A 13,223-nucleotide genomic window follows, 5' to 3' on the forward strand; every position below is an offset into this window, starting at 1 on the left:
GTTCTCTCGTGCCATAAACCGGTGGCGCGGTGTCATAAACCGAAGCACATTTGTTCACTACATTTGCATTCTCATTCTCTGTTTGGTATGAGGTATGCCGGTGGCTCGGTGTGATAATTGTTATTCCTAGTGACACTTGCACAAAATATTTTTGGTTTTTGTCTCTCTGAGGAGCTGGAAATGAGATGTTCTCAACATTGGAGCAAGAGGTTTCAACCACAATTGAGCATACTAAAGTGCAGACTTGGAAATGGTTTCTAGCAAAGGAAAAATGGGACACTATCTATTCTACGAGTGGTGTTTTGACTCTATTATATGTAATCTATATTGAGAGTATCTTTCCGTCATTATTATAAACAAAAAGTTAATTTTTAGGGCGTAGTTCGTTTTACTATTTTGGACCCATTATCTTTTTTTTGTTTTTTGAACAACAAATGCATTTATATAATTAATAGCATTGGTAGAGCTATTCAACGCATCCCGTAGAAATAGTAGATGTAGTACTCCCTAATAAAAAAAAATAACTGATGCAAGACAATGTGTTTTGTTGTTTTTCGGAGTCCTTTTTAGTGCTTCTTATATATATTTTTATTTTATTTTTGAGTATTTCTGGTACTCATGTTCTTTATTTCAGTTTTATCCCGTTATATATATTTGCAACTCAAAAAAAAAAACCTATATAGTCAAAAAGATTAACATACCATTCATTGAATAAATATGGTAGACTAATCTTTCTTGTTTCCTACATGTTTAATTCTCTTCTTTCTTGTTTGTGTATAAGTTTGAGTCTCTAATTTATAGGTTTGTGTATTTTTTAGAAAGTCAATGTTTGATATACCTTAATTTATATATGAAACCTTCTTTGCTGTTTCAAGCTTTAATTCAATAGCTGCCAAGTTTTTCAATTTATTTTTTGGTGTGTTAACATGGATCTCTAAAAATATTTAAAAGTTTTAGAAGTCACGACCTGATAAGCTTATTTGTGGCACTTCAGTCAGATATCTTGGTGTCATTCATATTGGGGATCAGAGAAAGAAAGCGGACTGACCTCTAAACATAAGTTTTTAGCTTAGTAATTTGGCCGTATACAGATTATAATATCAAAACATACTCTAAAGACAGATGTCACTTAACAAGTATAGACGATAGACAATATTTGTGGATCGGGACATTTATCGTCCTTAATAAAAAATAAATTTTATAAAATTAAAAATAAATAACAAAAATAATACTATTTTATTAAAAATTGCTAAAAATAGAGAGTTCCTTATAATTGTTGTGGCAAGTGTAGATTTTTAAAGATTCTCTATGATAAATTGAAAGTACTCTTAACCACACAAGTCAATAAATATGACTTCCACTATTCTTTCTGATTTATTTTTCCTCTTTTTGCCGTGGTCCACTGACACCATCTTGATTGTTGTCCTTTGTACATGCAGTGAATTTAGCCTTTTATTACTATTAATAATTATTATTAAATCATTCACTATCATATGAGTTGTACTTAGTAATTATTGCCTTTTCAAAGTTGAATGAATTGTGGGCATCAGAGACAGAGAGTGAGTTGATTAGAAGAGTCAACACTAACACTAGCTAGTACAGTAGCTAGGAAGCCTAACTATCTAAACGTATGGCATGGTAATGGCATTGGCATCCATCAAGGTTAATTAATGATCATGTCATGTACTAGAGAAGTAAGTAAAATGTTGTTAATTTATTGCCAAAAACTGCATTGAGCAATATTCACATAGAAAAATGGTTCGTTAAAAACATTTTTGGTTTCATATTGGTCCCTTAAAGAAAAAAAGGTCTGAATAGGTCCCTTAAAGATATATTCGTTAATCAGTTTGGTCCCTTAAAGACATCTCCGTTAATCAGTTTGGTCCTCGAAAAATTGAACGGAAAGGACCAAACTGATTAACGGAGATGTCTTTAAGGGACCTATTCGAACCTTTTATTCTTTAAGGGACTTATTCGGACATTTTTTTATTTAAGGGACCAATGTGAAACCAAAAATATTTTACTAATTAAACCTAAGATATATTAACAAAATTTTTATGATTAAGTTTATATCCATGAAAAATATTTGAAAGAAATATGCATCTAGCATACTTCTATATTTTATAAATATCTAATAAAATATTTTTAAAAAGTAACTCCAATACTTCTAGAATATCGGTATATGATACAGATACGTTTCCATTTTTGGAGTATCAGAACTTCATAGTAATCGATTTTATTTCTACTATCTTTATGAATGAAATATGAGATTTCTCTTATTTAAAAAAACATAATTCGGTCTTTTATAATGGGATCATAAAATTTATCATAAATATAAGAATTTCTCCATATCTACCAAGATATATTCGAATGAGTCCTCAACTAAGTGACATCTGAGGAAACAACCCTTGATAGTGAAAATGTTATCGAAAGATATTATATTTTCAGGTAAGCAATGTAGGAAAGAATCGTCAGCTGGGTAATATTAATGTAATAACGAAATAAAACAAGTTTCTCTCTTCATTTTCAAATGAGTGACGTCCAGTGTTTCAGAGATTTCTATTCTGAAATCAATTGCCGTTTCTATTGTTCATTAATGAAACCCAAAAAAAATAGCTCTTCAGAATGACAACTTTCTTAATATTTTTTTTTAGGAAATACAACTTACATAATTTAAAGACATGTCCTTCTATCATGTATACTTTTCTTTGCATATACTCAATCAAACATATTATGTGAAACAAGTCTTGATAATACTTCAATGTTCCCAGGTGCAAATTGAATTCTCAAAAGCTCACCAACTAATTTATGCGCAAGTTTGCTTTAATATTTTGGTTTTGTGTTTTAACAATAGAAGAACAAATTTTACTTGTTTTTTAAGGTGACACAACAATATGATATTAATCTCCATTTCAGTAGTTTAACAATACATAATACAGGTATATAAATTAGCTGGACAGCAAAAAAGAGTGATTGCAAAATTTACATTAAAAAAATCCTGTATAATATGTGTACATGATTTAGCATATTTATCTAACTTGGGCATCCTCAGAATGTATTAAGCATTTTTTACAAGAGCTCCAGCTGCAAAAAGAAGATTCCTTCGAGAAAACTGCTTCCAAGAACAGAATACAAGCATCAAATCATAAGATTATTATCAACAATATCGATATGGATAAACATATAATCATACAATAGTGTACATTTACCCGTAAAGTGTTAACAGGAGTAGATTTGGTTGGCAGGGTCTTCAGTGATCGGAGTCTGTTAGTATTGCCGTTTCTAATAAAGGAAAAATTAGTTAGTATAAGAACACAATTCTTTATATTTTGCCGTATTAGACAAACTTACTTTTCATCAGTCCTTGAAACCTTAGTGCTCGTATTTACATCCCATAGTTTTACAGTGCAATCAGCAGATCCAGATGCTAGAATAGAACCTTCAGAGCTAATACATCCAGACATTATGAATAGCATTAGTTTAATGCGATGATAGCAAACCTCGAGAGCTTTATTTTTCACAAGTTAAAATATATTGATTGAGGTGGAGGATCACCTGAAAGCGAGTGACCAGACACATGAGGTGTGACCAACCAAAGGTGTGACACAGCGGCCACTAGAGAGGTCCCACATCATGATTGTGCCATCTTCATCACCAGATGCCATATAGCGACCATCAGGAGACATTGATAAAGACAAGACCATACCCCTGTGACCAACAAAAACCCGGACACACTCTCCACTCTGCACATCCCATAGTCGAACTGTTTTGTCACTGGAACCAGTTGCAATGTAGTTGCAGTTGGCATGCCATTGAACACACTAAATAAGAGCATAAAACAAGGAAGCATTCTTAAACCACATGCACAAATTTACTGAAGCAGTCAAAGATGTAAATACAAAATCAAATGAGCTAGGAAAACATATAAACCCTAAAGAGAACATATTCTGGAGAAAATTAGAACAAGAGAAAGCATTGACTAATAACTCACATCCACGTCAGACAAGTGTCCCGCCATTATTCTTAAGGGCTGTATCCTGTCCATCGACCAAATCCTAGCAGTTCTGTCATGTGAAGAGCTGGCAAAATAATGCCCCATGGGACTAAACTGCATCCAGAAAAAGGAAATAAACAACAGTCTTCCAAAATATACATGCAAACAATATCTTGCCAATCTCACTCGGGGGATGGTGAAGACAAGTATACGAAGGTCAAAGCATAAAAAATGCCCATTATATATATTTATATATTTTTAGAGAATGGATAGCCTCTCCTTTTATTTTAAGAAGGACCTCTAATACTCCTATCTATCCATTTGTAAGGTTGTTTGATTTTGCTAAATGCATTTATTCTCATCTATATATGCATATACATTCAGAAAGAATCACATTAAGAGGACATTTTGAGAGTGTTGTAAAAGCTACTATGAAATGACTTGCATACATGCACCTGCTCTATTTGTTCAAAGCGACTGGAAAAACTGAATAAATCACATGATATTAAATTTATTTATTTTGAATTATTTTATTCAAGTCTTTGGCAAGCTTTTCTACATTCATCATCAAATTAGAAAATTCCAGAAGAAAGTGATTTACCTGAACATCCCAGACAGGATAATTGTGGCCCTTGTAACAAACAAGATTGGCATTAAGCTTTGTGCTCCATAAACGAACTGCATACTCCATTTAAAATACAAAATTAGAACTACAATTTGAAATAAACAAAAAAAAAAAAACCAAAAGCAAAGAAACATAATGCGGAGAAATATTAAAATGAGAAAGTAAACATACTTGTTGAGTCTGCTGATGAGGAAAGTATAAAATCCCCAACAGGACAAAACGAGGTTGCATAAACAGGCCCCGAGTGACCTTGAAACAATGTATACTGTCTTTTCCCACCACTTTTCCCAAGCATTTGTTCATTTTGTGATGTATCATTCTCATCCTGCAAAAGAGCTGAGGATGGCAGAATTGATAACAGAACAATTATGAAAAAGCAATGCATGAATATGGGTTAACATCAACTCAGATTTGACTTTGTTCAACACAGCTATCAAATTCTTTTATAGAGGCCCTGGTGCTTTAAAGTTTTAGCAAACTGCCAAAGCCATGATTTTGAGGAATAATATAAGGGTTTGTCTACATGTGCAATATTGCACATGTTAAAACAACTAAAAGTAGTAAATTTTTATTGGAAAACAACAATTATTTATTAAAAATTATACATTTAATATAGAAAAACCCTTAATATAATAGCCTCTTTGGTATGCATATAAATTATAATAACATCTTTTTTATGCATGGGTATTTATGACTACTTATGACCCATTGCACAACAGCACAAGAAAGAAACCCAAAGATCTGCTCCTTAAATCCTTTCCCAAAAATTTGAAAACAGAGTGACCATATTGGCATATTCTTAAACTGCCAAAACTTTTTCCTACTTGAATTAGGAGAGTAAATAATCTAACAGATAATGCACCAGGAAGGGATAGTTCCAGAACCAAGCCTAAAATTCCATGACAAGATACAGAGCCATTACTCAGAACCTCTCGTCATATATGATACAGTGAAAAGTTTTATAATATATAAAGCAATACCAGAATATATTTCATTAATATTAGGCAAAATTACACTACAGGTCATTTATCTTATTTTTTTGTAACACTTTGGTCCTTTATCTTTTTTTTCGTAACACTTTGATCCGTATCTTATTTATTTATAAAAAATAAAGGACCAAAGTGTTATAAATAAAATAAGATAAAGGACCAAACTGTTACAAAAAAAGGGACAAAAATGTTACAAATAAAAAAAATAAAGGACTAAAGTGTTACAAATAAAAGATAAAGGACCAAAGTGTTACAAAAAAAAGATAAAGGACCAAAGTGTTACAAAAAAAATAAGATAAAGGACCTGTAGTGTAATTTTGCCTTAATATTAATATATAAGTTGTTACACTCAGTGCGTTGTTTGAACTATATCGGGACAATGAAGCACTTTAAAAAAATATAGTCTTTTAACCATTATACTAACAATGAATGTAAGAGTCATGGATTAATTTAAACAAAAGAAATATCTAAATGCAAACTCACAACTGGAGGGCTGTTGTCCAAGCTTTGCCATATCCCACACCTGCGCATACAATTCACAAAAATTACCAGAAATTCAATCAACTAAAATAAAACTCTATTGGAAGAAGGTTTTCTTCCAGAAGGATGGATGATAGAGAATGCAGAATAAAAACCTTTAGTGATGAGTCAGAAAATCCTCCAGCAACCAATGATCCATCATGGGATATTGAGGAACAGCTTAAACTGAGATAGTTGACCAAAATTTTAGCATTATGCAACAGAAGTTAACATAGTAAATTACACTGAAAAATATGTAGTAGACATTACCCATTATGTGTATTGATAAAAGTATAAAAGCTAACTGATGGTAGCGCAACACTACTAAGTTGTACACGGTTCCTTAAATCTTCAAGGATAGATTGTTCCACTTCTGTTGGGCTGCAAAAAACCAACATTACTAAACTCAATGGAATGATGTTACAAATTTACTAGTTTGGAACTCAAAATCTGACATTAAATGTTAATGCCTCAAGTAGGTGACATATGACATCATACAATAACAAACAAACACAGAAGTGAAGAATTTGAAATTCTTTGAATTTTGAGATGCAAGATCAATGAAAAGGATTACCCCTTCAATTTGTGGAATGATGAATCTAAATTAGAGGTCCCAAAGTTTAAGGTCCTCCAAAAAGTTCATCCCATATTAGCAGGTATAAGACAAGACACTCAGAATTAAATCACATGGGCTCTTCAACCCCAAAAGGATGTGGATGGACTATGATTTATATCCTAAAGAAAATCACACTCTTCTTTCTTGAGGCCCTTGTAGCGTTATGTTTTTGTTTGCCCCCACAGTTAATTTGGGATATAGTTATTTGATGGGTCTTACTAACAAGTGTCATAACGGCATTGTTTAAGGTTAGCAAATAAGGTAATTTTAATCATTGAAAAGTTTAGCACATCTCTTTTCAATGTAATACAAACACAAATTCCCATAAAAACTTAATTTTTAGGCTTGCCAAACATACCCTTCCCTTAGGATACTCAATAGCATTTGCCTTATTTTATTTACTTTTGACGTTCTTGATCATATGGTTATTTCAAGGTTGGATATGCACAGGATCGGGAGGCCTAGTTACATTCTTAATTTTCCTAGTTTTCATTTTTGTAGCATTTCTTTTTTTGGAGAATTCCTTTTTATCCTTCCCCTATCTGTCCTCACTCTAATAGTTTTATATTTTTTATTCCTCCGCCTCAGAAATTTTTTGTTTTAAAAAAAGCCTAGTGCTTGAAAGAGGGAGCTATCTTCAACAACAATCTTTGTCAGATTTTATATTGGGCCTAACTCATCCTCACAAAACCGGCTTGTAAGGTGAGGGTTGCCCAAGCTATATAAACGTTACACAGGCCATATCTCTTAGCAATGTGGGACTAAATCCACCCCTTCACACCCAACACAATGAAGGTGTTGGAGGCTGCAATGACGGCAACCCAAATGCCGCAATTAGGCGGATGGGGGCGGACCGCAATGATGGCGGAATTTCCAACAATATTCTTAGTAAAGTGTTCTCACTGTATGGCCTAAAACAAGCATTCAACACAAAACAACAATCTTTGATCCTTTAACAAACATCTATAACACAAATTGAAATAAAACTGACAGGGGCAGTACAATGTACCATCAAATGTTTTTGGTCACAAACAGGATATAGTAAGAGTTGAACCTAATGAATATGTTGATTACATTCGGAAACTATATAAATTTACACAGATAAAACAATCTTTGTTGCACCCAACCAATTGCAGATGTTGAAAACAGAGAATATTGCAGTTATTAAATCCTGCTCTCAGAAACATAGTAAAACCTATAAGCAAAGCAGCTAAATGTAAGCAAAGTTTGCATTTGAAGTTTTCAAACATAACGGGACAAGGCCTTATGCCAATTATGTAGTTTTTAAAATATATAAATGACTGGATGTTGATTTCCTGATTTGGCTTCAGCTGAGAAGAAAGGAAACTAATAAAATAACAGAGAAGAAAACCCCCCCTCTCATTACAACAAGAAAGTTACAAAGAATATTTCTATCATGAAAAAACCCATTAATGTAAAAAAAATTACACTGGCAATCATCATAATCATTATATCATTGAAAATGTTTGATTCATAACTACTTCTAAAGTCATACATATGATTTGTTGTGATTTGTTGACAAAGTAAAATATTTTACAATAGTGTTAATTCTTTTATAGTAGTGTTACTATCGCTGACTCTGCAATTCCTAATGAAATGAAAAAAAATTAGCATAGTGCCTTAATTGCTTTCTGCTTAAATGTACATTCTATATCGAGTTTTAAGTACGTAAAATAAAGATTTAGACTTGAGAGCATACATTACGGGCAGGGGGAGGTCTGATTTAACACGAGGAGCTGCTGGTACAACGATAGCTTCAGCCTTTCCAATTTTCCCTGTTGCACTTCCACCCTTGTCTTTTTTCATCTTTTTGACTGAAGCACCTTGCTTGCCTACTTCAATTGATCGTTTCTAAAAGAAAAACATGAAAATAAAAGAAGAAAAAACTCAAATAAACGAAAAACGTGAAAAACACAAAGGAAAACAAAAAAAATCTTTAACTGAAATTCATTGACAAGAAATGCCTAGGTTCAAGAGATATATAGGAGTGTACAGCCGTGTATAAGTATGCATGGAAATACATAAGAGAGGTGTACTTTTAAAAAGATATACCTTACTCTCATCATTCTCCCCTTCTTTTGCTTCCCCGTCACCCTTTTCAGAGTCTGAAAGCAAGGCCCCGGGCTTTTCCAACCGTTCTTCTAGTGAGTCTTCAAGCAACTATAGGACAAACACATTTAGATTGAAACCATATCATTAATGAATCCACCATAGTAATTGACATCAGAAAATGCATTAATTCAAAAACTATAATGAAGAGCACTTTTGAAGCTACCAAAGCAACAGATGCATAGTCTTTGTTGCTCATGAACAGCCAGTTGAAATTAACGCCATACACTATGGTAAATCTGAATTCGATCCTTGGCAAGGAGATATCATTTTACATTATACACAAACACAATAACCCAATACATCGAAACTAGACCACTTGTACCTCTCAATATGGAGGATGAAGGGCTAAAACTTGACATGAGGCTGGTCAAAAAGGGATTTTGAATAGGATAAATCTTAAATTAAGTTTTTTATGTCATGTTCACAAATCAATGGCATGTTAAATTTTTCCATATATCATGCCACCAATCGGGACCGCTTCAAATTGTACCAGTTTACAAGCTGGTTCAGCCAATTTAGGTACAGTTCTTGAATATGGTGTTTCTGGCAGCTAAACCAGTTTCATCACCCATGCACCACTCCATACAGTACAATGACATTAATAGAAAGTGAGAAAGTCGTGATGAAGATGAGAGAAACAGAGACAAAATGAGGGAAAGTTTAGAGATCTTTTCTCTTTGTATTTTTTGATTAAGCAAAGTTATTTACATGAGCAGGAGACCGGTATTTATACCATTGAGACTTGTGCTAACTCGGCACAAGTGAGTTACAACTTACAACAATAAGGCCTTGCTAGGCTATTTTCTGTTTTCCACAGCTAATACTAGTCAAGAAATGTAATGCTAAAAGATACTCTATAAGCATGACAAGGGAGACACTATGTCAATTGACTGAACCCAAGTCACGACTCACGTGGTTATCACAATACTGGCAGTCATGGAATAATTAGTCAACTGACCAAATATAGTTTCAGGCGTTTTCAAGCTATAAAGACACTTTTATTATACAACGATTTTGCAAAATAAATAACAATGTGCATATTAACAGAAACTACATCAGCAAGAAAATTCCTAACTTAGTCAAATTTTGGAGATATAATAATGGCCTCACCCCCCAATGTATTTCTTTCTGGTTTGTCTGGTTTGCTGCTTCCTGGCTGCTTCCAGTAAGGGTAACAGCCTCTGGATCATCAGAAATCAAGCTAGGTTGCCCAGAGGTAACTATATTACAACAACAACAACAACAAAAAATGAAGTATGAGCAATAACAAGAATTTTAAATGAACATGCGAAGCTCAAAGTGAATAAACAAAGTACCTTGGAAGTTAATATGCTCATTGATTATACCAAGTATAGTAGTGGATTGAGTACTGTGTAGATGTTGCAGCAGAAGCTCATAGGAATACTGGTAAAACAATAACCGTTATCAGCTTCCTCCAGTATGAAAAAATGTAAATGCCACAAATGGTATAAGCAAAGAGACAAATACAAACATCTTTTTCAGAAGAGTCCATAAATCTAATGTGGCGTAGATGGATTTCATATATCAATAAAATAAAATAGCATAAGCCAATCTTCACAGTTGCGCATAAATGAAAAATACTGTTTGAATAAATGAAAAACATCTATAATTTGTGTGGTGCAACTTTTGTGGAATTTCTTAAATTATCTCCTAGGATTAATTTCCATATTTGATTAGGATTAGGAGCCTAGTACACAGTGATTAGTTTCCTATCTTAATTAAGATTAGGAGTCAAGTATCAAGTATGTATTAGTATAAGTAAAGATTATATAAGTAAAGATTAATGCTTAGTGATGAAACCACAATCATAAATCATAATTCACAGTCTTGATTCTTGCTTTTTCCCGCATTGTCTAAAACATTCTAACTTCAAATTTGGTAGAGGCATATGGGTGTGACCTAATATTCTCACTTCTGCTCTTTCAGGATTACCGCTCTCGGTGGTCCAGTATATGAATGCTATTCCCTCCTATCCCCCTTTATTTATACTACATCCTGCCTCCTAGAATACACCTTTAAAATATATGGTACTTCTGGGCTCCTAACAATATAAGATCAAAACTGAACACAGAAGAGAAAACATGGAAGGTCCACTAATCCAGGAGAATAAAGATATTACGATATTACCTCACATATCTTTATGTTGAATTTGCTCTGCCTTAGTGAATGAGCAAATTCCATTTCCTGAGTAAAAAGAACATCAATGTCTTATTCAATACAAATTGGTGATGAATGATGATCCAACTAGTAGAGGTAACTTAGAGAGTAATATAAGATTTTGGACAGAAACAAACCTTCAAATGAGTTGGAGAAAGAACTCCTTCTAACTTTTGAATGTCACGCAAGTGCATCATTTCATGGTCTTCACGGAAAGTAGTGAAAAAATTCCTAGCTAAAAATACCAAAAACAGAGGAATTTTGTAAGTGCATCATTTCAGGGTCATGACATAGGAATTTTGCAAGTGCATCATTTCATGGTCTTCACGAAAAGTATTGAAAAAAATTGTAGCTGAGAATATCAAAAAAACCGAAGAATATGCTCTTATGGTTCACACTTAAACCCTGTTTGAATGGACACTTTAATTAAGTGCTTATAGCATAAATATTTATCACACAAGTGCTTATATACAAGTTATTTCTACAACAAATGATATGATAAAATAAAATCGAACTGTTTTCATATAAGCTATAAGTTGTTTCTTAAGCTATCTTGGATAGCTTATGGAAATAAGCTGAAAATAGTTATAAGCTATAAGTTGTTTCCTAACAGGCCAACAGAACAGGCGCCGAAAGCAACTAGAGTTGAAAGAAGGGGCAATAGCCTTGATTATTTATTCTATCCCGCAAGGCCGAGATTAGTGATTCTCGTCGCTAAGTGAAGACTCTATCATAATCATAACAGAGTAGAGTACCGGGCAGTCCCTTCGGATCAAGGAGGGGGTCAGACTAGCAATGGACGAAGCGGGTGAAGAGCTTAGGTATAGAAAGGGACAAAGAGGCTAGGAGCCGAATGGCCGGTATGTCATAAGCTATTTCTATAAGCTCTCTCAAACAGTCTCCCAAATGATTATACCAATAAATCAATCCAAACACACCCCTTAAAACTATACTAGTAGTGTACAAACACTTGTCATACCTTCTTGAATATGCCCTTTTGCAACAAGGTCCATAAAGCAATGGATAAACACAGGATAAAGCACACGAAGCAACTCATGCTGAAAGAAAGTAGCAAACAATGTAACAACAGCAAAAACTATAACATAGTTTCAACTCCACAAACAATTTTTTTCCTAAAATTAAGCAATTAAACAATGCATTACCCTGTATAAATCCAATGAAGAATAAGTCCATGTTCTTAATCTACTATATCCATTATGATACCTTGCAGGACCATTCTCCAACCTGCAAAACACAACACATTACGTGAATTAGAAGGAAAATTAGTTGCAGGAAACAATTAAACAATTAAAGAGAAAAAGTAGAAAATTACTGAGAAAATGCAAGAAGGTGATTTGCAATGTCAGGTTCAAGATTGGAATTAGAGGATGAATTGCTTTTGTTTTGTTGAAATTCTTCTTGGAAAACTTTTTCCGTTTGTTTGAACCCTTTCTTCTTCAAGTATGCGGCTACGAATCCGAGAATTTGATGTTCGTCCATTGTTCGATTTCAAGCTCAAAAATCAAAGTCTCTTTTCACTTCACGATTGATTCTCAGAGAAGCACTTCGTCTTGTTGAAATTGATTATAGTTTCGTTAGGGTTGGTTGGTTCAGGAATCAGATCTGATAAATGGGCTTGGTCTGTTAAATATGGGCCTTGTTCTTTGTATGTTAGCCCACTCTAAAATATGTATCATATTTCTATTTACACCCTCGTTTCTCGGTTCTTGGCATTTTTTCAAGAACAAATGAACAATAATGCCGGTCCTAATATTATTTTAAAATGGTGTTTTATAGTGCAAAGATTCAAAATAATATTTTGTATCAAGTTATTACAATCATATTATTATTATTATGAGTATATTTGGATTGACTTGTTTAAGTTTGACTACTAGTATAAGTTTTATGAGATTGTTGGAAAGAATTTATGAAAATAACTTGTGACAATTTTTATTTGTTATTTTTCAGCTTATATTTTATAAATTATTCAATATAACTTATGAAAACAGCTCATAACATATATAAAAACAATCTATCTTTATTTATCTTTTACTATAAGAATAGTTTGACGGCTTATATATAGATGCTTATCATGATAAACTCTTATGTTATAATTAAGCTACAAATAAGTTGCTTATCTGAACATACTCATCATCGTACTAAAATGTG

The 13,223-nt window shown here is 33.1% G+C and overlaps 1 protein-coding gene across 2 annotated transcripts; it reads right to left on the reverse strand.

Annotated features, from left to right (window-relative positions):
* Window positions 1-2,895: 2,895 nt before the first annotated feature.
* LOC123896816 (transcription initiation factor TFIID subunit 5) lies at window positions 2,896-12,668 on the reverse strand. Of its 2 annotated transcripts, none has more exons than XM_045947200.1 (19): window positions 12,388-12,668; window positions 12,218-12,299; window positions 12,034-12,112; window positions 11,192-11,289; window positions 11,025-11,081; window positions 10,193-10,280; window positions 9,987-10,096; window positions 8,817-8,924; window positions 8,464-8,615; window positions 6,398-6,508; window positions 6,244-6,313; window positions 6,092-6,131; window positions 4,791-4,955; window positions 4,596-4,672; window positions 3,992-4,108; window positions 3,556-3,821; window positions 3,352-3,447; window positions 3,210-3,282; window positions 2,896-3,112 (listed from the first exon to the last, which is right to left on the reverse strand). In XM_045947200.1, the coding sequence occupies exons 1-19, from the start codon at window positions 12,552-12,554 to the stop codon at window positions 3,059-3,061; spliced, it is 2,010 nt and encodes a 669-aa protein (XP_045803156.1). In that variant the 5' UTR covers window positions 12,555-12,668; the 3' UTR covers window positions 2,896-3,058. The 2 variants fall into 2 exon arrangements, 1 of the variants encoding a protein (XP_045803156.1); XR_006804643.1 differs by having other exon boundaries at window positions 3,095-3,112; window positions 3,348-3,447; window positions 12,388-12,656.
* Window positions 12,669-13,223: the final 555 nt, after the last annotated feature.

The sequence above is a fragment of the Trifolium pratense genome, linkage group LG7 (assembly GCF_020283565.1).
Source record: "Trifolium pratense cultivar HEN17-A07 linkage group LG7, ARS_RC_1.1, whole genome shotgun sequence".
NCBI lineage: Eukaryota > Viridiplantae > Streptophyta > Magnoliopsida > Fabales > Fabaceae > Trifolium > Trifolium pratense.

What these genes read in the sequence shown, in the direction of transcription:
- LOC123896816 (XM_045947200.1), bottom strand. Translation starts at nt 12,554, where the DNA reads ATGGACGAACATCAAATTCTCGGATTCGTAGCCGCATACTTGAAGAAG. An exon ending in TGAGCATATTAACTTCCAAG is followed by an intron (nt 10,097 to 10,192) that starts GTACTTTGTTTA and finishes GTTGTAATATAG; the next exon opens with TTACCTCTGGGCAACCTAGC. An exon ending in TTTATCAATACACATAATGG is followed by an intron (nt 6,314 to 6,397) that starts GTAATGTCTACT and finishes CAACTATCTCAG; the next exon opens with TTTAAGCTGTTCCTCAATAT.